The sequence below is a fragment of the Bufo bufo genome, chromosome 3, assembly GCF_905171765.1.
Source record: "Bufo bufo chromosome 3, aBufBuf1.1, whole genome shotgun sequence".
In the NCBI taxonomy this organism is placed as follows: domain Eukaryota; kingdom Metazoa; phylum Chordata; class Amphibia; order Anura; family Bufonidae; genus Bufo; species Bufo bufo.
This window is the reverse complement of record NC_053391.1, coordinates 201,401,925-201,429,306: the sequence shown is the minus strand read 5'-3', so window position 1 is coordinate 201,429,306 and position 27,382 is coordinate 201,401,925. Positions and strand designations below refer to the sequence as shown.

At 43.7% G+C, this 27,382-nt stretch overlaps 1 protein-coding gene across 1 annotated transcript in view; it reads left to right on the top strand.

The window, feature by feature from the left end:
* PPM1J (protein phosphatase, Mg2+/Mn2+ dependent 1J) overlaps positions 1–27,382 on the top strand; it is an 84,358-nt gene that overhangs the window by 17,805 nt on the left and 39,171 nt on the right. Inside the window, exons 2-4 of the mRNA XM_040423888.1 lie at positions 7,365–7,503; positions 9,002–9,319; positions 26,242–26,354. Coding sequence (XP_040279822.1) covers positions 7,365–7,503; positions 9,002–9,319; positions 26,242–26,354 — 570 coding nt within the window. The remainder of the gene's footprint in view (positions 1–7,364; positions 7,504–9,001; positions 9,320–26,241; positions 26,355–27,382) is intronic.

The following is a 27,382-nucleotide window of genomic DNA, read 5'->3' as shown; positions in this document are numbered from 1 at the left end:
TTCTGTAGTTTACAGAAACACCCCATATGTGGTCGTAAACTACTGTATGGGCACACGGCAGGGCGCAGAAGGAAAGGAATGCCATACGGTTTTTGGAAGGCAGATTTTGCTGGACAGTTTTTTTTTTTTTTACACCATGTCCATTTGAAGCCCCCCCGATGCACCACTAGAGTATAAACTCCAAAAAGTGACCCCATTTTAGAAACTACAGGATAGGGTGGAAGTTTTGTTGGTACTAGTTTAGGGTATATATGATTTTTGGTTGCTCTATATTAAACTTTTTGTGAGGCAAGGTAACAAGAAATAGCTTTTTTGGCACCGTTTCTTTTTTGTTATTTACAACATTCATCTGACAGGCTAGTTCATGTGGTATTTTTATAGAGCAGGTTGTCACGGACGCGGCGATGCCTAATATGTATGCAATTTTTTTCTTTATGTAGGTTTTACACAATGATTTCATTTTTGAAACCAAAAAAATCATGTTTTAGTTTCTCCATAGTTTGAGAGCCATAGTTTTTTTCAGTTTTTGGCCGATTATCTTAGGTAGGGTCTCATTTTTTGTGGAATGAGATGACGGTTTGATTGGCACTATTTTGGGGTGCATATGACTTTTTGATCGCTTGCTATTACACTTGTGTGATGTAAGATGATAAAAAATGGCTTTTTTTACACCGTTTCTTTTTATTTTTACGGTGGTCATCTGAGGTCATGTGATATTTTTATAGAGCCGGTCGATACGGATGCGGCGATACCTAATATGTATACTTTTTTTTTTTATGTAAGTTTTACACAGTGATTTCATTTTTGAAACAAAAAAAATCATGTTTTAGTGTTTCTATAGTCTAAGAGCCATAATTTTTTCAGTTTTTGGGCAATTATCTTGGGTAGGGTATGATTTTTGTGGGATGAGATGACGGTTTGATTGGTACTATTTTGGCGTACATGCGACTTTTTTGATCACTTTTATTACCTTTTTTGGGAAGTAAGGTGTCAAAATTTCAATTTCCTCATAGTTTTTATTTTTTTATTTTTATGGCGTTCACCGTGCGGGGAAAGTAACATGATGTATAGAGCCAAAAATGTTAGAATTGTGTTGATGTCCCAATATTTATGGACCTGACTGTAGATATGTACTATTTCATGAGGTTTTCAGTTGATCTGATAAAACTTTATTTTCCTATACACAAACTGAAATGGTAAAGCACAACAAAACGTGCAATAATGAGTCTGGTTTATCTACAACTTTCTTATTCTTTATCCGATCAATGTGGTTATTTCAACAGTTGTTTACCGGAAAGTTCTATGGAGATGATGAGACTGGCCTACTGTCTATTGTTACGATTACTGACATATAGTGGTTTTCCTTCATATGCAGTTATAACCCCAATTTCCTGTTTTCTAGTTGTTCTCATATTTGCATCACATATGCTTATGTATGTATACTTAAAGGGTTTTTCCATGGCTAACATATTGATGACCTATCCATAGAATAGGTTATCATTATCTGATTGGTGGGGGTCCAAGCACCCTGCACCGCCACTGAACAGCTTTTAGTGGCAGCTGTAGTTCAGGGAGAAAAACCACTGCTCCGTACACTGTGTAGGGCCCATTCTTGGGTTCTGCATCTCAGCCCACAGTAAGGCCTCTTGCACACGACAGTATGTATTTTGCGGTCCGCAAAAAACGGACCCGCAAAAAATACGAATGACATCCGTGTGCTTTCTGTATTTTGCGGAACGGAACAGCTAGCCCCTAATAGAACAGTACTATCCTTGTCCGTAATGCGGACAATAATAGGACATGTTCTATTTTTTTGCAGAATGAAAATAAGGAGTAATTTCCATTGAAGTGAATGGTTCCGCATACGGTCCGCAAAAAAAACGGAACAGACACGGAAAGAAAATACTTTCGTGTGCAAGAAGCCTTACTTGAACAGCTCAGCTTCAGTACCCCAGAATGGTCACTATGTGGTGTACAGAACTATAGATTCCAACTGCATACTGTAATAACCGACGTCACGCACAGGGAGGAAAACAGGGAAAGCCCTGCCCAAGGGAGAGGGAAAGGTGGTGACCCCTAACTCACCTTGCGGCTGGCACCTGACTGCCCTGACGTCCCTAGACGGGTTCCTCACCCGTGCGGCGATCACGTGCCTAAACCCTGGCTTTCCCTAATATGAGCCCTGGATAGTGAACAGGCCGGTGGGATCGCTAGTCCACACCACTATCACTAAGAGGGAAACACCAGGGAGAGGACAGACAAAACATACAAACACATACACCCAGGTGGGCGACCACAATAAACCAAAAAAGGTCCAACAGGGATCTGGAGGGTGGCGTACTGGACCAACTACCAGCGAACGCAGCAACACAGCTCCAAAAGGTCAGAATAGATGTCCAGGCAGGAAGCTCTATCTCTGGCAACCAGAGAAGTGTGAGAGAGAAATATAAGGAGGTCTGGGAGTGCTGGACAAGGAACAGCTGAGGAGAAGGAGCTACGGATCCCTGAGTGAGCCAAAAGGGTTTGCAAAGCAAACCCAGAAAGCTACCATAAGGAAAACAGCCCTATCTTAAATAGAGCGTGCAGCCAACCGCTGTGACTTCCTGACCCCGGGTATAACGGAGTCAGGCGTGGTCCTCGACACCCTCGTGACACATACATTGATTCCTTCTAGAACTGTGGCTGTGTCACTATAAGTAGGTAAGCAGGGAAATAACCAAACACAGGAAAACAAACAGAACAAACGACTAGGCCCAAAAGCTAGGGAGAAAAGGGTCACCTCCTAGCGATCCCTAGAGGCCTAGATAAAGCACACAAAGGGGAATAACGGACAGGACTTATCTTGAGCAGAGCTGGAGCAGACAATCCACCACACATCAAGAGCTCCCAAGAAAGAACTATAACCCGCACAGGCCACTGGGGGAAGGAGGGATAAATAGCCACACTAACAATGAAACCTAGTACACCTGAGGGAAGGTGGATCCAGCTCAAACCCGAATCAAAACAAACAGAGAAGTCAGACACGTGCAGCCAGTCTGACAGACCTCCACACATTCACAGGGCAAGGCGTGACAGGCTGCCGGTAACAGCTTGTCGGTAGGGGTGCCTGGTCTTGGTGCCCTACCAGTCTGATATTGATGTCCCATCATATGGATAGGTCTTCAATGTCTTTTAATTGTGTTTATAAAAAATGTAAAGGGCGTTAGGGTCCTTGAACCCCTTCCCGACATGTGACGTAATAGTATTATGTCACATGTCAGGTCTTTAAAGATCTCAGCAGACACCTGGGCCTAATGTCCGCGACCGGCAGTAATGCCGATCGCAAACCTTTAGCCTCTCAGATGACATGGTAAACTTAACCATGGCATATGAGGAAGTAAAAACCCAGCTGCGCTAATGCATTGGAGTCTATGAGAGAAGCAATCGGATGATTGCTTGGCATAGGTCGCTTTGGGAACTATAAAAAAAAAGTGTAAATAAATATATAAAGCACTTCAAAAATATTAAAAAAAATTTAAATATATAAAAATTCAAATCACCCCCCCTTCCCCAAAATGAAAATAAAAATACAGTACATAAACAATAAAAAAATAAACACCATGGGCATATGCGTTTGAAAACACCTGTACTATTAAGATCTAAAGATATTTATCCCATATGGCAAACGGCAAAACGGAAAAAAATGTCAAAATTGGCAATTTGACAATTTCTGCTTCACCTCCCGCAAAAAATTTAATAAAAAGTTATCAAATTCATACACACCCTAAAATGGTTTCGATGTCAAGTACAGATCACCCCACAAAAAAGGAGCCCTTACACAGCTCTGTACACATAACTACAAAAAAGTTCTAGGGGTCAGAATATGGCGACGAAAAGAAAAAAAAAAGTTTTTAAGGTTTTTTGTTTTTTCAGTATTAAAATGCAAGACAAACTATACGTATGTGGTATCGCCATAATCGTACTGACCTGGAGAATGGAAGTAACATGTCAGTTTTAAAAAGAGCATGTTAGAGAGGCTGAGTTTCTCAGAAGCAAAGTTGGGCGAAAAACTGTCTAAAAATTGTGGAACGATTTCAGAAAAAAGTTCATCAAAGGAAAACTGGGAAATCTTTGAATATTAATTAGAAAATTTATTAGAATTTTAAAGCTGTTCTCCAGGTTTTTAATATTGATCACCTATACTCAGCATAGTTCATCAATATCAGATCAGCGGGGGTCCGACACCCGGAACCTTCCCCCCCCCCCCCCGATCAGCTGTATGAATAGGCGGTGCCCGCAGTGAGCAGAAGCCGTCTTCTGTCTCTCTTCCTGTTTGCTGCGCTATGTCTATGGCAAAGCAGCAATGAGCAGGAAGAGAGACTGAGACGGCACGTGCACACTGCGCGCCTTCCCTTTATGCAGATCATCGGCGGGAGTGCCGGATGCCGGACCCCCACCGATCTGATATTGATGACCTATCCTTAGCCCGGAGAACCCCTTTAAAGAGTAGAAGGCCACCAATCAACCCACAAATAAGCAAACAATTGTTGGCTAATCGGATCATAAATGGTAACTTTTGTCAGCAGCACATTGTTCAGTGTAAACAAGAGATGTGCTGCCATAATATTATCAAAAGATTCAGAAAACCTGGGGAAATCCATGAGCACAAGGGACAAGGTCAATGTCGGGTCAGTATCAGATGCTCGTGATCGACAGGCCCTTAGGCTGCACTGCATTAAAAACAGGCATGATTCTGTATTGGAAGTTTATCTCCACAGTCTAAATTTTTTTGTACGCATCTCCTCTCAACACAGGTATGCTCCACAATATTCTCTTTTTTCCTCCATCAGAGGCTGATGTTAAAGTTTTTTCTTCATCCTTTCTTCTGTCAGGACCCCACCTAGCAACATTTGTTATGGCCTGTTAACTACTTGTGCAGGTCACATACAAAAAAATGCATAAAATACATTTTTAGGCCACTTTCACACTAGCAAGTTTTCCATGCGGGTGCAATACGTGAAGTGAACACATAGCACCCGCACTGAATCCTGACCCATTAATTTCAATGGGTCTGTGTACATCAAGCATGTCAAACTCAAAGGCTAACATGGGCCAAAAAAACAAAATTTAAGTTTATGTGGGCCGCATCAAAAAAAAAATCGTACATTTTCATAGAACATTGTTGCTTCATGACTGCTGACCCCCAACATCCCGTTGCCCAATAACACAAGTGAGACCTATATATATATACAAATATTAAACTTCACTATAAGACGCACCTAGGTTTTTGAGGAGGAAAATAAGAAAAAAATATTTTTAACCAAAAGTTGTGCTTTTGGTGGGCTTTGAATTAATGGTGGTCTGTGCATGACACTATTATGGGGGATCTGTGGATGACGCACTGTCATGTGGGGGATCTGTGGATGGCACTGTTATGGGGGACCTGTGGATGGCACTGTTATGGGGGATCTGTGGATGGCACTGTTATGGGGGATCTGTGGATGGCACTGTTATGGGGATCTGTGGATGGCACTGTTATGGGGGATCTGTGGATGGCACTGTTATGGGGGATCTGTGGATGGCACTGTTATGGGGGATCTGTGGATGGCACTGTTATGGGGATCTGTGGATGGTACTGCTATGGGGTGGGATATCTGTGGATGGCATTGTTATGGGGTGGGGGGATCTGTGGATGGCATTGTTATGGGGTGGGGGATCTGTGGATGGTGCTGTTATGGGGGATCTGTGGATGGCATTGTTATGAGGTGGGGGATCTGTGGATGGAACTGTTATGGGGTGGGATATCTGTGGATGGTACTGCTATGGGGTGGGATATCTGTGGGTGGCTTTGTTATGAGGTGGGGGGATCTGTGGATGGAACTGTTATGGGGGGGATCTGTGGATGACACTGCTATATGTCATCCACAGATCCCCCTCATAACAGTGTCCCCCAATACACCGGCCCTCTGCTCACCGAAGTATTTATAAACGTGAATCCTTATCCTGTTATTAAGTTGAACTAACGCTGCGCTCTCCCATGTTCCCCTGTATCCCCACAGCACTTACGAACACGCTTCCATAGCAGGCAGAGCGGACGGCACCAGTAACGTCACTCACTGACGTCGCGCGTCTGCTCCGCCTGCTTCATTCATAAAGTGGGCGGAGCAGGCGCTCGACGTCAGTGAGTGACGTTACTGCTGCCGTCCGCTCTGCCTGCTATTGAAGCTTAAGTAAGTGCTATGGGGATACAGGGGAACATGGGAACATGGGAGAGCGCAGCGTTAGTTCAACTTAATAACAGGATAAGGATTCACGTTTATAAATAAAGCACTTACTTAAGCTTCAATAGCAGGCAGAGCGGACGGCAGCAGTAACGTCACTCACTCACTGCTCCGCCCACTTTATGAATGAAGCAGGCGGAGCAGACGCGCGACGTCAGTGAGTGACGTTACTGGTGCCGTCCGCTCTGCCTGCTATGGAAGTGTAACCAGAGCAATGAATATCTTTGCCGGGCCGCAGAGATATTCATTGCGGGCCGCATGTGGCCCGCGGGCCGCATGTTTGACACCCATGGTGTACATGAGCGTAGTTCTTCACACATCATTTCTGCATTGTGTGAGAATCGCAGCATGTTCTATATTCTGTGCTTCTCTAGCAGCCCTGGACCCATTGAAGTAAATGGGGCTTCAGTGAAGTCCAGGTGCAATGCGTTTTTCACTGAAGGTTGCTAAGAGATGTTGTTTGTAAGTCTTCATTTTCTTTTCAACGCATCAAAACTGATTGCACCCGTGAGGAAAAAACTGAAACACTGAATGCAATTGCAGACAAAACTGACTGAACTTGCTTGTGAAATGGTGCGAGTTTCACTGAACGCATCCTGAGCCAATCAGTATCGTTCGTGTGAAAGAGGGAGGCTTAACCCTTGAAGCAGTGAACCACTGCCGTAGCAGTGGGACACAGCATCTTCTCTTCTAGGAATATTGCTTGTTTAGGAGGAAATAGAGTGACACGTGGAAGCACCATGCAGTGCCTACACCCTTGGAACCTTGTGTCGCCTGTGCTTGAGGCCTTATGTAGAAATAAGGGAAACTTAATGGGATTGTCTCAGTAATGATAATAGGGCATATGGGCATTATAGAGGGGAGTCCCCCATGCACAATTTCTGTATAAGAATATTACAGCCCAGTATGGTGAGATTTTTAGGTCAGTGTATGGCTATAATATTAAGCAACTGTAGGATGACATTTTATGGACACCATATGGAAACCTTTAGTGCTGTATAAAACAAAATGAATCCGGGTGACTGTGATTAGAAAATCCTTTTACTATTTTTACATTTCCTTTAGTCAGACTGTTATTGAACATCATCTGTACTTTTATTGCAGAGTGATAAATGCTGGAAAAAGTCATCACAATGAAGACCAGGCATGTTGTGAATTTGTAGTTGCCGAAGATAGCTATAAGAAATATAATAGTTTACCCAGTGACCAGAATTTAAACACAGATTTACAAACAGTCTGCACGGTAAGTGTTCTCAGAAATAATAACCATTTAAAATCATTAACTTTTTCAGACTGGTTAATTTATTTATGACATTTCATGTTGGCCATTCAGATAATATATATTCTCCATGTGACCAAGAAAAATGATATAGTTGTGTGGAGACAAAATTAATAGATCCGACGTTATGACTGAGTCAATAAAAGCTAAGGTAATACTTGTTTAGATGCCGCGTTGCTTGTCTTGAAGTACTCCAGTATTATGTGACAGCTATTTCATTACTTACTTTTATCCCAGACAATTATCCAAGCAGACTCTTTCCACCAAAGACTTTAGATACCAAATAAGTGTCCACACACATCAGATGGTTGTTGGCCAAATCTTCATTCCTCTGACAGCTATTCCAACTCCCACATATTATATTATATTCAAAGTAATAGCATGTATTATCAATGTGGAGAGGGGAATAAGAGGTGTCTGGCAGAGGCTCATCTCTCACAGGAACAAAGGATCCAACATGCCTGATAATTCTTTCTCCCGATTCGCCATCAGTATAAACACCCACATAAACATTGCATAGCCAATCCTTCAGACATCGGCAAGATTGGCCAATTTTCATGTAATGTGTATGGGCTCTTTAAGAAAAAACATGAACCACCATACCAGTATCCTAAAGGTTTTGTTTCTGTGGTTACAGATGTAACAAGGACTAAAGGTGCTTAAACACATTTCACGTGTTTGGTGGTGTCCCAGCTCTACACTGAAGGGAAAAAAAGATTAAACATGCCCATTCCTTTATTCCCCATCAAATACAAAATATGGAAGTTGGAGCCTTATGTTAAATGCTAATTAAATATGAATCACAATTATACTCAAGGCAATGCCAGTGTTTCCCATGCTTTAAAAGGATCCCTTCCACAGTACCCCATGTCTAAGCAATAATGTCCATTCGGTTCCAGTTTGTTTTGGTCTGCATTTGATCCTGCTGTTTATGGATACAGCTCTTGATTGTTTTCCTGACCATCTTCTGCCTGCTACCTGCATTGGCCTCCACTTACGACTGTACTCTGCCAGCCTCGACCCTCACTGAGAAAGTTCATACCTCCTTGCATGAGTTAAGGATGGAGAACAAACAATCCCTTAGACTTCGTTCTGTGGTTTAGGCCAACATTAGTTCCATTAGTGACGTAGTGGGTACACATCTCTAGTTGACCATGGTTGCACTCAGATTGCCCCCATAATGATGCCATCCACATTTTCATCAAACAGCCTCAACCACATATGCCCCTCATGATGTACCAAGCAGTGTGCCCCAAATGTCTTCCCATTTACTAAGTGCTGTACCCCTCTACAGTAAGCAGTCACTAACAAGTAACCAGCTACTTTTGGGACAGAGCTACTGGCAAAATCATGTCATGCCATCATGTATCATGGCCACTAGAAGTGCAGCATTATTGAAAAGTATTTCCTAGTATATTATCAATAATATGGGAGTGAATCATTTCTTTTTTCTATACTTCAGGTCGGTGATGGAGTCAGTTTCTATTACTGGGCACTCTTTGATGGCCATGCAGGATATGGGTGTGCATTGACTGCATCAAAGCTCCTTCACCTTCACATTTGCAATCAACTAAGAGACCTTGAACATATTCTGCAGCAGACTACAGCCGCTCCTCTGTGTCTGGACCCTGATACTAAGACTAGACCTGAAAATGTTTTGGGCACGTCAAATGAGAAAACGAATCCTCCTATGGAGACAGCAGTTCGCTACCATCTAGAAAAACAAGTTTTTCCTGAAAGTCTTGTCATTGGTGCACTGGAAAATGCTTTCAAACAAATGGTAAGTAGATAAAAATGCTCCTCACTACAGGGCCAAAGGTACTTTTATGGCTCTAAGCTGTCTTGAACACTTTACTTGACGATATGTTAGACAGGCCTTTTGAGTGGGCCTTTTGGCTTATAGCTTCTGTCAAAGAATAGAGTAAACTCATAGGTATATGTCAGCTTGATTACAGAATAAAACAGTTCATCAGTCAGTGCTGAGAGGGGCGAATTCTTGGTATTCTTCGTTAGACTCCATTAGCCAAAATGGGCAAAAATCTTTTTGTCTATAGCATTAATAGCCCAGAGGACCTGTCTGTATATTATTCTGCCCTTGCATATATGCTTTGCTAATACAGACACATTTGCTTCATGCAGAAATTAAGCAATGGGATGGTCTGCCCTATGTCACACTAATAAATTACATCACAAAAAATTGAAGGGAGCATGTCATCAATGAAGACTATATATAATCAAAGGCATACACATAAGAAATAAGGCGGCACCCCTATATCAAAAACATAATTCCCTTTATTGTATCACAAAAACAGGTAAATTAGGCTAAAAACACTTAAAAACTATAAAAATGCTAATAAAGACAGATCCCAATTCCTAATAAAGTCCAGGATCCTCACATTCAAATAAGGCCAGCATTCCTCAAACTAGCAAAAAAGTGGTAGTAGAGTAAGAGCCATCTAAATGAAAAAAACATGTGGGCTACCCAAGTGATGCTCCTGCAAGTTGCCACGTCAGTATGCACAGTGGATGTGTGTCATGATGATGTGTCGATCACATATGTGTGCCGATATACCAAATGTTGTCAGGGTCGGACTAGCCCACCAGACTACCAGAGAAACCTGAAGTGGGCCCAAGCTCTGATACAAAAATGGGTCTCTTGTAAAACTGGGCCTCCTAAGGCCTTGCAGAAGAATATTAGTTGGCCTTGGACCGTATAACCACTAGATATCCTATTAAACCTTATTGATGATAAAGTCCCTCAAAATCATTTCCTCTGGGGCCCCATTGAAATTCAGTCTGACATTGAATGTTGGGGATGCATCAGAATATCCAATGCATGGCAGCAATATACGCATGGCAATTTTCCCTTACCCTGTTTAACCCCTTTTGTTTTGAGATATAAATTGCACAGGTTTTGAGTAACACATGGAGTAGCACTCGCAATACTAACAAATCTTAATTACCATTAAACAATGAAAAAAAGAGGACAACCTCGTTGTGGAAAGAACTTGGCCGTGGTCCTTTAATAAATGAATAAATGATATTCATTGTACAGAACCATTTAATAAAATACTGATCTAACTTGTTCTTCAATTAACTGACCATGTCCCACCAGCGAAGCTGAGTGACTAACCCATTCCTACTAAGGCTACTTTCACACTAGCGTTTTTGCTGGATCTGGCAGGGTTCAGCAAAAACGCTTCCGTTACTGATAATACAACCATCTGCATCCATTATGAACGGATTCGGTTGTATAATCTTTAACATAGCCAAGACGGATCCGTCATGAACACCATTGAAAGTCAATGGGGGACGGATCCGTTTTATATTGTGTCAGAGAAAACAGATCCGTCCTGCTCCGCATCCCATGACGGAAAGAAGACCTCATTAGAAGAACGCCGATCAACATGCCAGATGCAGCCATGAGCCACACACAAGCAGGTCTCTGTATGGTCCCCTACAGTCACATGTAAGTGGAGGATTTTATCACTATACTGATAAGTATTAATGAATTTGTTTATTGTGTTACACCCCCTTATTGTCCTTTTGATAAGATAGAGAATCAGCAATGGGGCGAGGGGTTAGCACTCTAGGGGTGCACCACCCACCCAATCAGCTTTAGGTGATATGTGTATAAATGTGTGTCATTTGTTGTATTGCACTGTGCTTGACAAAGACTCATTGGAGTCGAAACGTTGCATGTTGGGTGAGGAATAAACACCAAAATATATTGAGAAGTTGGAGTGCTGCGGTTTTCTTCTTCTAATTTGGTACCTTGGGGATCCAAGGTCAGGATCAGACACCGCTGGCACCGCCACTAAATGGACTGAGTGAAAACATCTCAACAGGTAGTGCTGTCCTTCTTTTTTCTTGTTGCTGGAAAGAAAACCTCACCATTCTGCAGTTTGCCCTCCGGTATGAGAACGCAACCAAAAGGAACGGAATGCATTTTGGAGCATTCCGTTCTGTTCAGTTACGTTTTCTCCCCATTGACAATGAATGGGGACAAAACGGAAGCGTTTTTTTCCAATATTGAGACCCTATGACAGATGTCAATACCGGAAAATATTAACGCTAGTGTGAAAGTAGCCTAATAAAGGACCATGAGATTCATGGGAGGGTGGTGGGACGACGTCTTGCAGCTTGGTCTTCTTCCACGACGGATGAGCTCCGGATCACAGGTGCCTCAATTTATACAGTGCCTTGAAAAGTATTCATACCCCTTCAACTTTGCTTTTCATGTTACACCCAGAAACTTTAATGTATTTTATTAGGTTTTTATGTGATAGACCAACACAAAGTAGCAAGTACTGTATGTGTGAAGTGAAAAGAAAATGATACATGGTTTTCAAAATATTTAAGAAATAAAAATCTGGAAAGTGTGGCGTGCATTTGTATTCAGCCCCTTGAGTCAATACTTTGTAAGACCACCTTTTGCTGCAATTACAGCTGCAAGTATTTTGGGGTATGTCTCTGCCAGCTTTTCACATATAGAGGATGACATTTTTCTTTGCAAAATAGCTCAAGCTCAGTCAGATTAGATGGAAAGTGTCTGTGAACAGCAATTTTTAAGTCTTGCCACAGATTCTCAATGGGATTTAGGTCTGGACTTTCTAATACATGAGTATGCTTTGATGTAAACCATTCCATTGTAGCTCTGGCTGTATGTTTAGGGTCATTGTCCTGCTGGAAGGTGAACCTCCACCCCTCAAGTCTTTTGCAGCCTCTAACAGCTTTTCCCCAAGGATTGCCCCGTATTTAGCTTGATCCATCTTCCCTTCATCTCTGACCAGCTTCCCTGTCCCTGGTGAAGTGTGCAGTGTTAGTTTTCCGCTACATATAGCGTTTTGAATTTAGGCTAAAAAGTTCAACTTTGGATTCATCTGACCTCCTCTACATGGCTTGTGGCAAATTGCAAACAAGACTTCTTATGGCTTGTTTTCAAATATGGCTTTCTTCTTACCACTCTTCCACAAAGGCTAGATTTGTGGAGTACACGACTAATAGGATCTCTGCGCTCCTCCAGAGTGACCTTGGACCTTATGGCTCCTTCTCCAATTAGTGCTATCCTTGCCTGGGCTGTCAGTTTAGGTGGATGGCCGTGTCTTAGTAGGTTTGCAGTTGTGCCATATTCCTTCCATTTTCGGATGATGGAATAATAATAAACCTGCTTTACACTTCTCTGTAACTTTATCCCTGAACTTTCTGGTGTGTTCCTTGTCTGGTGTGATGCGATTTGAGCACTAATGTTCTCTAACAAACCTCTGAGGCCTTCACAGTACAGCTGTAGATACTGAGAATAAATTACACACAGGTGGACTATTTACTAATTAGGTGACTTCTGAAGGCAATTGGTCACACTGGATTTTTCATATAGAGGTATCAACGTTCAGGGGGCTGAATACAAATGCATGCCACATTTTTCAGATTTTTATTTATTAAAAATTTTGAAAACCATGTATAATTTTTTACATCACACATAGTTGCTACTTTGTGTTGGTCTATCACATAAAATCCCAATAAAATATATTTAAATGTGTGGGTGTAATATGAGAAAATGTAGAAAAGTTCAAGGGGTATGAATACTTTTTTAAGGCACTGTACATCAATTTCCCGCTTTAATCCTCGTCTACTCCAGTCAAACTTCATACTTTACCCCAGCAACAGCTAGACAACCCGAACTGACCAATAAGATCGCTGACCGCCAACTGACATTTACCTGAACAGAAGAGATAAAACGGGAGGGGGGGGGGGGGAACAAGGACACACCTATGCTCAGTGACACCACAGGGGGCCCACCGATAATTTGCTATTCCCCCTTAATTCATTACTCCTTTCAGAAGTTGTATAGTGGAAATGTGCATGGAGTTTCTTAAACCGACAAGGCAACCTGCAAGGGCATCCCCCAATCCACTTCTTGGGTGACCTTTTTTTTCCATTTAGATGGCCCCTGCCACTATGATTGAACAAAGCCCTTTCATAGCAGTTAAACCCCTACTGATCACAAATGGATGGCAGATTAATATGCTATACATGTTTATGCTCAGAATATGTCTAACACAAATGTAGTCAGTGTAATTGAGTACAGTTACAATCTGACTTTAGACTAGTGTGTCATAATTAGGGATCGACCGATTATCGGTTTTACCGATATTATCGGCCGATATTGAGGATTTTGAACGTTATCGGTATCGGCATCTATTTTGCCGATATTCCGATAACGTATTGGGAACACAGAACGCGCTGCTCTCAGCGCTCTCTGTGTTCCCTCCGCAGCACAGGGGAGAAGGAAGCAGTGTCTCCCTCCCACTGTGATGCCGCTGCCGCCAATAGCAGGAGAGGAGACAAGAGGAGGGGAGGGGCTGTGGCCGCTGTGCCACCAATGAAGATGAGTCTTTCATTAATTCATATACAGGAGGCGGGAGCTGGCTGCAGAATCACATAGCCGGCTCCCGACCTCTATGAACGGCAGCTGCGGTCCGCGGTAGTTAACCCCTTAGGTGCCGCGGATCGCAGCTACCGTTCATAGGGGCCGGGAGCTGGCTAGGTGATTCTGCAGCCAGCTCCCACCTCCTGTATATGAATGAGAGACTTATCTTCATTGGTGGCGCAGTGCGCCCCCCCCCCAAGCCCCCTAGTATTAATCATTGGTGGCGCAGTGCGCCCCCGGCCCCATCCCAATAGTAAAAACATTGGTGGCGCAGTGCGCCCCCCCACCCAGTATTAATCATTGGTGGCAGTGGCCACAGGATCCCCTCTCCCCTGCTCCTCCGATCGGAGCCCCAGCAGTGTAAGTCTGGGGCTCCGATCGGTTACCATGGCAGCCAGGACGCTATTGAAGCCCTGGCTGCCATGTTCAGCTCCCTGCTGCTGTGTGCACAGAGCACAGAGCAGCAGGGACAGTGTGATCTCCTATTCACCCTGATAGAGCTCTATCAGGGTGAATAGGACAAGGGTTCTAGTCCCTAAGGGGGCTAAAAGTTAGTAAAAAAAAAAACACAAAAATATTGAAGTATAAATGAAAAAGATTAAAAAAAAAAAAATAATAATAATAATACACGTTAACAATAAAGATTAATTTTCAGCAGATTTGTGTAGGAAAAACATTTTTTTCCTCAAAAATAAAAATACCCAGAATATCGGTATAAATTATCGGCTATCGGCCTGAAAGTTGACAAATTATCGGTATCGGCCCTAAAAAATCAATATCGGTCGATCCCTAGTCATAATATGCCTGGTTTGGAGAACAGGGTGAGATTTGTCAAAATTGGTGTAAAGAAAAACTGGCTTAGTTGCCCAAAGCAACCGGATTCCATCTTTCATTTTTCAGATCTCCTTTAGAATCTGATTGGTTGCAATGAGCAACAAAGCCAGTTTTACTTTACACCAAAACCACCCTACTGAATCAAATAGTATTAGGGTTATGTAGACAGACGTGTCCATTGCCGTCATCACCAGGGCTGTCTTTAACAAGGGGCAAAAGGGGCAGCTGCCCCGGGCCCAGTTGCTCCTGGGGGGCCCAAGGCAGCTACCTCTTGAGCCCTGCTAGCCACTGCCGCGGGTGTCAGGCTGTCAGCTACACAGGGGGGTGCTGCCATGCCTGCCGGCACTCCAGGCAGCGTACTGTGAGAGCTGTGATTCTCTAGGACCTTAGATGACATCATCACCATGTGACCAGTAACCTAGCAATATTACTGGTCACATGGCTATGAGGTCATCAAGGTCCTACCAGGAGTGTTGCTGTAGAAGTTTGCCTTAACTGTGGAGCTTTTTTTGTGAAGATTACATCAGAAAAAGGTGACAGGGGCTGTTATGCTAATATACTGTAAACTACTGTATAGTGGGGTGCTGTATAGTGTGGGTCCCTGTATACTGTGGGGGTCCCTATATACTGTGGGGGGGCCTGTATACTGTGGGGGGCCTGTATACTGTGGGGGGCCTGTATACTGCGGGGGGCTGTATAGTGTATACTGTGGGTGCTGTATATTGTGGAGTGCTATACTGCTGTACTGTATAGTGTGGGGGGCTGTATACTGTGGGTGATGTATATTGTGGAGTGCTATACTGCTGTACTGTATACTGTGGGGACTGTATATTTTGGGTGCTGTATATTTTGGAGTGCTATACTGCTGTACTGTATAGTGTGGGGGGCTGTATAGTGTGGGGTGCTGTATCGTGTATAGTTTGGGGTGCTGTATACGGTGAGGTGCTATACTGCTCTACTGTATACTGTAAGGTGTATACTGTGGGGTGCTGTATACTGTGGGCTGCTATACTGCTCTACTATATACTGTGGGGTACTGTATAGTGTGGGTTGCTATACTGCATTCTGTGTGTGGTGCTGTATACTATAGGGTGCTATACTGCATACTGTGGGTTGCTGTATACTATAGGGTGCTATACTGCATACTGTGGGGTGCTGGGGTGCACTGTAACACTAGGGTGAGCCGAGCCCTGGTCTCCTTCCTGCAGAGCGGTGCCAACTTCCAGCCTGAGCCCAGCTGCCCAGAGCACTGATTCTGAGCCGCTGGAGTCTTCTGAACTGGAAGTATTTACAGTCATTCACTGTACTCTACCAGGTGTGTGGATTTTTTGTGTGTGTGTTGTGGTGGAGGGTGTGATTGCCTGCTAAGGTGTGGGAAGGCGGGATCCAGGGGGCCCAAGTAAATTTTTGCCCAGGGTCCAATCAATATTAAAGACGGCCCTGGTCATCACCACAGTATTCTATTGTGGTTTTCTGCCCTGGAAACACATTTTCTATCATGTACTTATCAGCTGGCTCAGCGATAATATAATTCTGCACTAGTTGATAAGACAACAGTGGCCCATTGTGATTTTGACAGCAGCTGCCGGATGACAACTAGGTGTCTTCTTAATCTGTAGCTGCCTAGCTGTCAAGAATGAGGACACGAGCAGGAGGTTAAATTGTCCCTAATGGCCTGGCACAACACTCGGTAATTTGCAGCAATTCTTTTTTCAAAGAATGACAGACAGGACAGTACAAAAGATACAAAAAGGAACAGGCATCATTTAAAAGACATACAGCTGTATTATAGTATGACAATAATACCACATGAACTTAGATAAAACTTTCAATGTTACATACAGTACAGACCAAAAGTTTGGACACACCTTTTCATTCAAAGAGTTTTCTTTATTTTCATGACTATGAAGGCATCAAAACTATGAATTAACACATGTGGAATTATATACATAACAAACAAGTGTGAAACGACTGAAAATATGTCATATTCTAGGTTCTTCAAAGTAGCCACCTTTTGCTTTGATTACTGCTTTGCACACTCTTGGCATTCTCTTGATGAGCTTCAAGAAGTAGTCACCTGAAATGGTCTTCCAACAATCTTGAAGGAGTTCTCAGAGATGCTTAGCACTTGTTGGCCCTTTTGCCTTCACTCTGCGATCCAGCTCACCCCAAACCATCTCGATTGGGTTCAGGTCCGGTGACTGTGGAGGCCAGGTCATCTGGCGCAGCACCCCATCACTCTATTTCATGGTCAAATAGCCCTTAATTTCAAAGTTTTCCCAATTTTTCGGCTGACTGACTGACCTTCATTTCTTAAAGTAATGATGGCCACTCGTTTTTCTTTACTTAGCTGCTTTTTTCTTGCCATAATACAAATTCTAACAGTCTATTCAGTAGGACTATCAGCTGTGTATCCACCTAACTTCTCCTCAACGCAACTGATGGTCCCAACCCCATTTATAAGGCAAGAAATCCCACTTATTAAACCTGACAGGGCACACCTGTGAAGTGAAAACCATTTCAGGGGACTACCTCTTGAAGCTCATCAAGAGAATGCCAAGAGTGTGCAAAGCGGTAATCAAAGCAAAAGGTGGCTACTTTGAAGAACCTAGAATATGACATATTTTCAGTTGTTGCACACTTGTTTGTTATGTATATAATTCCACATGTGTTAATTCATAGTTTTGATGCCTTCATAGTCATGAAAATAAAGAAAACTCTTTGAATGAGAAGGTGTGTCCAAACTTTTGGTCTGTACTGTATATTAGAAGCCTTTAGAACTTTTTTTTATATTTCCACATCTATGGGGGGAATTTATCAAGCCCTGCACTCCAGAATTCTGGCTTTAAAAAGTCACAAAATAGAGTTTTTCAACTTTTTGTGCCTTATTTGCACAAACATTTTGCGAAATTTTTTATTTTTTCACCACTCACTCCAGTTGTGAAAAGTGGGTGGAAAAGTAGGTTTGGCTAGCTATGTTATTTAGATTCACTCCAGATTTATCAACTGAGACTTTTAAAATAGTCCCAAAAAAGAGGTGCACTCTTACTCTAGTAAAGAGGTGGTCTACAAAAACTGTAGTAACATACCTAGACAAAAGTGTCATAGTAAAAGATGTGCCAAATTTATCAAACATCGTGGAACATTTTATAAATAAGCCACAAATTACACCAAAGCAGAAATTCCCCTTATGTGTTTGTTCTAGAAATTTGTGTATGAAAGACGATTAATATTTATTATTTCCTTGGAATGCCAAACATTCTGTAAATTTACCCTAATTCTGTCATCTTTTTCATTTGGCTCTCATGTTGTTGTACTGTATAATTGCATAATTGCACAAGTTTTAAGGGGAAAAAAAATCTTTTGGCCCATACTTTACCTCCATATTTATTCAATTTCATACGGTGCTACCGTATATTCCATTGAATGCCATTATTTTAAGGGGAGGACACCTCGATATATAGTATTAGATGAGGCATTATAGATTGGCACAATGCATGATGTTGTACGGGTGATTAACATTCTTTAAAACAATTGGGTATTTTTGGTATACTCCCACCCGATATGTTCAAAGCAGTATAAAAAAAAACTAGTTATTTTTAATTTTATAGTACAGGATAGTTGTTATTTGTTATTTTTTTCTTCAAAACTATTTTTTCTTCAAAAGAATAGTTGTCATATGTAAAAAAAATGATAAAAAAAAATCACAGGCAAACATGAAGAAGGAACCTTTTATTTCTCAGTGCACAATTTGGTAAAAGTAGCAAGATGTGAAATGCCCAGAAGCAATGCAAAACTCATGGAGAATGAGGAACAGGCCACACTAAAATAAAAATCACAGGTTTATTGTCAAAAATTGACCAAGAAAACCTTCTGTCTGATTTGCATAGATATAATAGGTGACAGTGACAGAGAGTTTTCATAGTCTAGATTAGTGGTCTTGAGCTGGTTCACATTAGGAACAAGCCTAAGTGAGACACCAGCAAAACAGCGGAGAGTTAGGGTATAACTATGCGGCGCTGTTGAGTACCCCGTGGCCAATTAGGGCCCAGCTACCTCTTATTTAACTAAAGAAGATTATTAATGGCAGCGCAGTATTGAAGGTAAAAAATTAATGTAAATAAAGACAGAATGCAATGATTTGCAAATCTCATATAGCCATATTTTTTTCACAAAAAAAAAATCTGACGTTTAAAATGGGAAACATTTTTCATTTCACAAAACCAATACTCATTTAGAACTTGATGGCAGCAATGCATCACAAAAAGTTGGGATGGGTTAAGAGAAGGCTGGACAAGTAAGTGGTACTAATAAAAAACAGTAGAAGGAGCAATTTGCTACTGAGTCACATGACTGGGTATAAAAAGAGCATGGTAAAGAGGTAGAGTCTCTCAGAAGCAAAGTTGGGCAGAGGCCGACCAATCTGCGAAAAACTGTCTAAAAGTTGTGGAACAATTTCAGAAAAATGTTCCTCAGCATAAAACTGTGAAGACATTGAATAGTCCACCATCTACAGTAGATAATATCATCAAAAGATTCAGAGAATCTGGAAAAATCCACGTGCACATCTAGAAACACTACTGGTGTCTCAGGAGGATGGGGACTGTAACGGACCGTTTCAGCAGACAAGGGGTTAAAATCCGTTTAGGCGATAAGCCCCTTTCTGAGAGACAGGCACAGCTACTGCAGAACACCAACTCCCGAACTGGATACAAAATAGCACTCCAAACTGGAACCTCACGAATAGCTGCTAGCAGACGAACAGGGATCAGCTTACACTCCTGGCAATCGGTCGTCTAACAGCATACAGCGGATCCCCCCAATAACGAGACAAGGCTCCGTGTTGAGGGTCAAGCAGTGGTCTGACTGTACTTCACGTACAGCCTCTTTTATTCATAAACCACAAACATAGTACTGCCCACAGGGGTTTGAAATACAACCAATCAGTAATTTACAACACATACAATGTAACTACAGCAACCAATCGTTCACACCCCCAGAGGACCAGAATGAAGACTGTGACATAGGACAGATACAACATATCCCCACAATGCATCATGGTCTCCTCCTCTCTGTCCCGGAGACAACCTGAGGAGCAATCCAATTATCTCTGATGACAAAGGGAGATCGCCAATACACATGTGAGGACAACAGAACAGACATCACCATTTAAACACACAATGGGACAATGGCACAATAGAAACACACCCAGCATTTTCCTCCCAAGCTGACAAGTTACACTTATTATAAATTGTTACAACTTTGTGAGTTTACATTGGCCATACATATAACTTACATCAATTTAAACAGTATAACTTGGGGACAAACCTATCCAAAATTCACTTGAATAGGTTCAAGGGTTTAAAAGTTAGTATATGGCCCATAATCCAGGGGCAAGAGGCCAGCAGCCAGTCCTCTCCAAAACCCAGTGGCGAGGTTGGTTTCGCCACACATCTCCCCCCCCCCAGGGAAGACTAACCAGATACCTGACCTCACGCCGGTCGGTACCTGAGTTAGTCTGGCAGCCCACCCACAACCAAATACTGGACCTGTTGACTTTAGTAGCCTGTCTCTGTCCAGTGAGTCCACCAAGGTTATGTTGGAAGCTGGTACTCCCGGTCTCTGTGTTGCTCCCTGGCTTGGAGTGGAGGTTGCTTTGTGGGCAGGTATCAGCGGTACTCTGCCCTGGTGCCAGCGCTACCACGGAAGAAGCCTGGTTGGAGCCTGGTTGTTGGAGGGGGAGACCGACTGTCTCTACCCCCTGTGCTGTAAGTGCAGAGACCACGGTCCCATCTGCACTGTTGTGGGGCTTACTGTCTCCCCCTGGTGCGTTAAGCTGCCGCTGGGGAGAGGGGGTAACAAGCTCCTCTCCCATACATACTTCCAGCCGCTGGGGAGGGTGACCGACCGTCTCCGCTCCCAATACAGTGTCCTGTTGCTGGGGAAAGGAGACTGGGCTCTCTATTCCCTGCTGGACACTCTGCCGCTGGGGGACAGGACCGACTGTCTCTGCCCCCTGTAACTCCGCCTGCCGCTGGGGAAAGGAGACTGGGCTCCCAATCCCCAATAATTCATACGGCCGCTGGGGAATGGAGACTGGGCTCCCAATTCCCAAAAAATCATGCTGCTGCTGGCGGGCAGGAACAACTACCTCTGCCCCCTGTAACTCAGCCTGCCGCTGAGGAGGGAGGACGCTGCTCTCCTCTCCCTGCATTTCACACTGCCTTCCCGGCATATCACTCTGCTGCTGGGGGGCAGGAACAACTACCTCTGCCCCCTGTAACTCAGCCTGCCGCTGGGGAGGGAGGACGCTGATCTCCTCTCCCTGCACTTCACACTGCCGCTGGGGAATGGAGACTGGGTTTGTCACCTTACTGTCCTGCTGAGCCTTCTCACTGGCGTGGAACAGCTGCTGGTAGCCCTGTTCCAGCTCCATCTCTCGGGTCACCAGGTGGACCAGGTCCTGCTCAATCTCATGAGTGTCGTCCCAGTCATACCTGCTCTCCCTCCATTCCAAGAGATCATGGAACCGGGCTTGTGTAGGGCTCCCAAACTCCAGCTCTGAAAAAGTCTCCCATAACAAGCCAGGGCCATCAAACTCCTCTCCCTCCGGCTTGTCATGCTCAGCTGTCCTGGGTAGGTACTGTGCCCCATACCACCAGAGCGCCTGGTAGGCATCTTCCAGCCACAGCTCCCGCCATGCTAGGAGTTCCAATTCCTTTACCCATTCCTCCCGGTGCTGCTCTCCCAGGAAGGGCATCCGCAGGGCTACTCGCTTCTGCAACCTCTGGTCTTCCGTGGGGAGTCTCTCGTCCTGCATATACTCCACAATACCCAGTACCTGGTACCAGATGCCTTTGCAGACTGCATCTCGGTCATCCATGACACCCTCATCGTACTCCACTGCTGTTTCCATTCTGGTGCTGTCAGGGTCGCTGTACTGGGACATGCGTTGCCCTCAAATTGTAATTCCAGGGAATGATGTTTCTTTGTAGCTGTCCTTCTGGGCTGTGGGAACGATCCCGCTGCTTGCCACCAATGTAACAAAGCATTTCCGCAGACAAGGGGTTAAAATCCGTTTAGGCGATAAGCCCCTTTCTGAGAGACAGGCACAGCTACTGCAGGATACACCAAACTCCCGAACTGGATACAAAATAGCACTCCAAACTGGAACCTCACGAATAGCTGCTAGCAGACGAACAGGGATCAGCTTACACTCCTGGCAATCGGTCTTCTAACAGCATACAGCGGATCCCCCCAATAACGAGACAAGGCTCCGTGTTGAGGGTCAAGCAGTGGTCTGACTGTACTTCACGTACAGCCTCTTTTATTCATAAACCACAAACATAGTACTGCCCACAGGGGTTTGAAATACAACCAATCAGTAATTTACAACACATACAATGTAACTACAGCAACCAATCGTTCACACCCCCAGAGGACCAGAATGAAGACTGTGACATAGGACAGATACAACATATCCCCACAATGCATCATGGTCTCCTCCTCTCTGTCCCGGAGACAACCTGAGGAGCAATCCAATTATCTCTGAGGACAAAGGGAGATCGCCAATACACATGTGAGGACAACAGAACAGACATCACCATTTAAACACACAATGGGACAATGACACAATAGAAACACACCCAGCATTTTTCTCCCAAGCTGACAAGTTACACTTATTATAAATTGTTACAACTTTGTGAGTTTACATTGGCCATACATATAACTTACATCAATTTAAACAGTATAACTTGGGGACAAACCTATCCAAAATTCACTTGAATAGGTTCAGGGGTTTAAAAGTTAGTATATGGCCCATAATCCAGGGGCAAGAGGCCAGCAGCCAGTCCTCTCCAAAACCCAGTGGCGAGGTTGGTTTCGCCACAGGGACCATCCAGCTTATCATTGCACAGTTCAAAAGCCTGCATCTCTGATGGTATGAGGGTACATTAGAGCCTGTGGCGTGGACAGCTTACACATCTGGAAAGGCACTATCAATGCTGAACAGTATATAGATGTTTTAGAACAGGCCCAACCTGCGGCCCTCCAGCTGTTGCAAAACTACAACTCCCAGCATGCCCGGACAGCCTACAGCAGGATATGGTGGGAGTTGTAGTTTTACAACAACAGCTGGAGGACCGCAGGTTGAGTATGCCTGTTTTAGAACAACATATGCTCCCATCCAGACAACATCTCTTTCAGGGAAGGCCTGTTATATTTCAGCAGGACAATGCTAAACCACATACTGCATCCATCACAGCATCATGGCTTCACAGAAGAAGAGTCAGGGTGCTGAACTGGCCGGACCTTTCCCCAATAGAAAACATTTAGCGCATCAAAAAATGAAAAATACAGCAAAGACCCAGGGCTATTGAGCAGTTCGAATCCTAAGATAAGATACAGTGCAATCTGTTGGCAGCAGGAGGAGATGAGAGATGGATATATAGAGGATCATTTATCAAACTGATGTAAAGTATAACTGGTTTAGTTGCCCATAGCAACCAATCAGATTCCTCCTTTCATTTTCCAAAGAAGCTGTCCAAAATGAAAGGTGGAATCTGATTGGTTGCTATGGGCAACTAAGCCAGTTCTCCAGATAAATCTCCCCATAATTTAGCAGGAAAAGGTTAAAATACTGTATTGGCTCCGATGAGCTGAAGTTATTACTTTGCGAAGTCTCTGGTAATAACTTCAGAAATTAATTTCTACTGTTAAATACCTTTACCGAACTCTGTTTCGGTTCCAAGTGGTGCTACCTCAGTAGAAATTAATTTCTGAAGCTATTACCCGAAGTCTTGCGAGACTTCGCGAAGTAACAACTTCAGCTCATCGGAGCCGATACATTCTAATACTGTACGGAGCGCTCGATCCGTACAGTATTTTAACAAAGTTTTATGCGAATCGACTTCGGATGTTTAATCCAAAGTCGATTAGCTCATCCCTACTGATGACCTATCCTCAGGATAGGTCATCAGTATCTGATTGGTTGGGGCGCGTCACCCGGGATCCCCGCCGATCAGTTTTTTTGAGAAAGCAGCAGCGCTCCTGTGTGTGCCGCTGCCTTCTGGCAGATTATCAAGCACAGCACCATACATTGTATAGTGGCTGTGCTTGGCATTGCTCTGCCTGCTCAAACAGCTGATTGGCAGGGGTCCCTGGAATCAGACCTCACCGATCAGATACCGATCAGAGGATAGGTCATCACTATTAAAAACTCGGACCCCCGCGTAATTGAAGTGAAAGGGGCTGAACTGCACCCAGGCCACATGCATAGTTGTGACGTCACTGGCCTGCGGGCCTGATCTGTGGGGGTCCCAGGTGTCCAAATCAGTAATAAAAAGGTACGGAACCCCTTACGTTACTAAAAGCAGAGATATAAATGAAATACAGGTTATACTGAATCCTTTCCTGCAAAACTATATATTAATCTGCTCAGCTCCTCCTGCTCTATAACATGCAGATTGCATTGCATTTTGTGGTGACAGCTCCTCTTTAAAGGGGTTGTCTGGGTTCAGTTCTGAACCCGTACATATCCCCATTTTCACCCAGGCAGCCTCCCTGATATGAGCATCGGAACATTTCGGAGCCTTTGCCTTTTTTTGGAGATCTGGTGACATACTGGGCTGTCCATGGGAATGCTAGGTGGAGGCTTCCGCCTAAACAAACAGCCCTTGCCCTGCGCTATACAACGCAGGACAGGGGAGAGCACCGGAACATGACATGCTCTGATGCTCATATCAGGGGGGCTGCTGGGTAAAAATGGGGATATGTCCGGGTTCAGCTCTGAACCCAGACAACCCCTTTAAGCTTTAGATGGAATAAAGCTTTATTTTCAAAACTGCGGTCATATTCTAGAATGCAGTATTGCAAGAAGTCTAAGCAAATGGGAGAGATCGGAATCACAACCAAAACAAGGGGCTATATGAATGTGTCAGGAAAACACACACAAAGACTGACCCGTGAAGCTGCACTAGAAGACAGGGATACAGGAGGGGTTATTCTTCCTGATGTTTGAGTTATACCCCTCCTTCACTACTTCCAAACCTTACCTGGACTTCAGTGCTTCAAGGAATACATTTATGGGGGACTCATCCATGGTTGAACAGAGACCAGTTGATGGAAAACATGGTGCAATGCTTACTTGGAATGTGGTTGGAATGATATACATTATATCTCTGGTTTGCCATGTGGGCGACTTATAGAGTCACCCCTTTTCTGTTATTTCCAGATTACTGATTACTTCAAATATTGACTTTTTTGAGAACACAGGAGCAAGAATAGCAAATATTATCGACTCCAGTTCAATGACCGTGTATGTGTAATTTATCCCAACAATCAACTGTTTTTTAAAGAAAGTAGGAGGAAATGGGTTATAAAGTGTTATCCCGATGGAATCTGGTGCCTTTAAAGATTCATAGACTTAGGCCTCATGCACATGGCCGTTTCCGTGCATTGGGGATCACAAGTGAATGGGTCCGCATCCGTGATGCGGTAAGCACACGGCAGGTACCCGCATATTGCGGACCCGCTGTTTGCAGGCCACAATACGGCCACGGCCGTGTGCATGAGGCCTTAACCTGTTGATTTCCCTCAACTGCTGATAATGTGGGGTAATGAATGGTTTGATTGTGCACATATTCTGGGAGATCCTAGTATTGGAACCCCAGACAGAGGTAATTAGAATGATGGCACAACAGACGAGCTATACTGAATGACTGGGACTGAGACTTCCTATTATATCACAGTGATATTTCCGCGGTATAAGAATTCTGTCCTTGGGCATCTAGTGAATGCAGCAAGAGCTTGTATCCCCGCTTTGTAGAATGATCTAAGACCACCTACAGGGAAACAATAGTTTGGTGGATTGAACGAAATAATGCACATGGAAGACTTGACTTCCTCCATTAGGGTAACTGGGGTATGATTTTGATGCATCTTGGACAAAATGGATAGAATTTCTATCTTCATCTGCATACAGGTATAAGTCCAGGTTGGAAATTAGGAGGAAATATGAAGATTGTAGAGGGGGTTTCTACCCTGTATAAATATTATAAAAAATGGTGGAATGGATTGCAGACTGATGTGGGTTTGTATAGACGTCAGATACAATCTAATTGAGTTGTATCGGACGTTGTGTTCCACGTGGAGATGGTGGAACTGTGGCACACCTGGGCAGAAGTAACAATTTTATAGTCAATAGTACTAAATTGGGATTTTGTGGTGACATTTCTCAAACTTTATATTCCACTCTAGTGGTGTAATAAAGTCACACATTATCTATCGACTGTGCAGTCTAAGTTTCCAAGTAGACACTCTGTGTGGTACTGCACTTTGCTGTGTGGATAACAGTGTACATAAATATATGAAATCTGTTATTTTTCCGCTCAGTTTCTCAGTTGTGTAGAGCTGACATCGTTGTCTTTCTATGGTTACAGGACACACAGATTGAAAGAGAGCGAACATCACATAGCATTGAAGGAGGCTGCTGTGCTCTTGTGACGGTCTACTTGATGGGCAAGCTATATGTAGCCAATGCTGGTGACAGCAGGTACAGCTATGTGCTATGAATAAGTATGTCACATGGTAAACAGCACCATTGCCACATATTGCAAACAGTCCTGATTTCAGCAAGTTTATACTGACCACGTAGCTTAGTACTATTGAGCAATAAGCATGAGGAAGCGTGTGATGCAAATCATAAAACAAACTGTTCTAACCAGAGGTAGTTTTTATGGAAGAAGGAGACTTTAGGTTTCTAAAGCTAATAACAGTGACCCAAGAGGTGTTAGTGACCCCCATAGTCAACTAATGTATCAAATCTAGTGTAAGGGGAAACTGGCTTAGTTGCCCATAGAAACCAATCAGATTACATCTTCCATTTTTCAGAGCTCCTTTGGAAAAGAAGTGGGATCTGATTGGTTGCTGTGGTCAATCAAACCAGTTTTCCCTTAGACCAGTTTTGATAAATCTCCCCCCATATATCTGCAGGGGTGACAGTACAAATCCTCCCAAAATTTGAGTATTTTCACATACATTGGGAGGATTTAGGGAGATGGAGATTGGAGGAACCATTATTAAGTACTAGACATTAAGCCCGTTACAATAAACGTAAAATTAGTAGGAACAGTCTATGATAAATAGCAAGGGAACTTGAGCACACTCACTGGTGGCTGAGACTGGTGGCCGAGACTGGCGGCTGTGGCTGAGATTGCTGACTGCGGCTGGTGGCTGAGACTGCTGGCAATGACTGGTGGCTGTGGCTGAGACTGCTGGCACTGACTGGTCTGGTGGCTGTGGCGGAGACTGCTGGCTGCAGTTTGTGGCTGAGACTGCTGGCACTGAATGCTGACTGTAGCTGAGAATGATGGCACTGACCGGTGGCTGAGACTGGCGGCACTGCTGGCACTAACTGGTGGCTGTGGCGGAGACTGGTGGCTGCGGCTGAGATTGCTGACTGCGGCTGGTGGTTGAGACTGCTGGCAATGACTGGTGGCTGTGGCTGAGACTGCTTGCTGCGGCTGAGACTGCTGGCACTGACTGGTCTGGTGGCTGTGGCGGAGACTGCTGGCTGCGGCT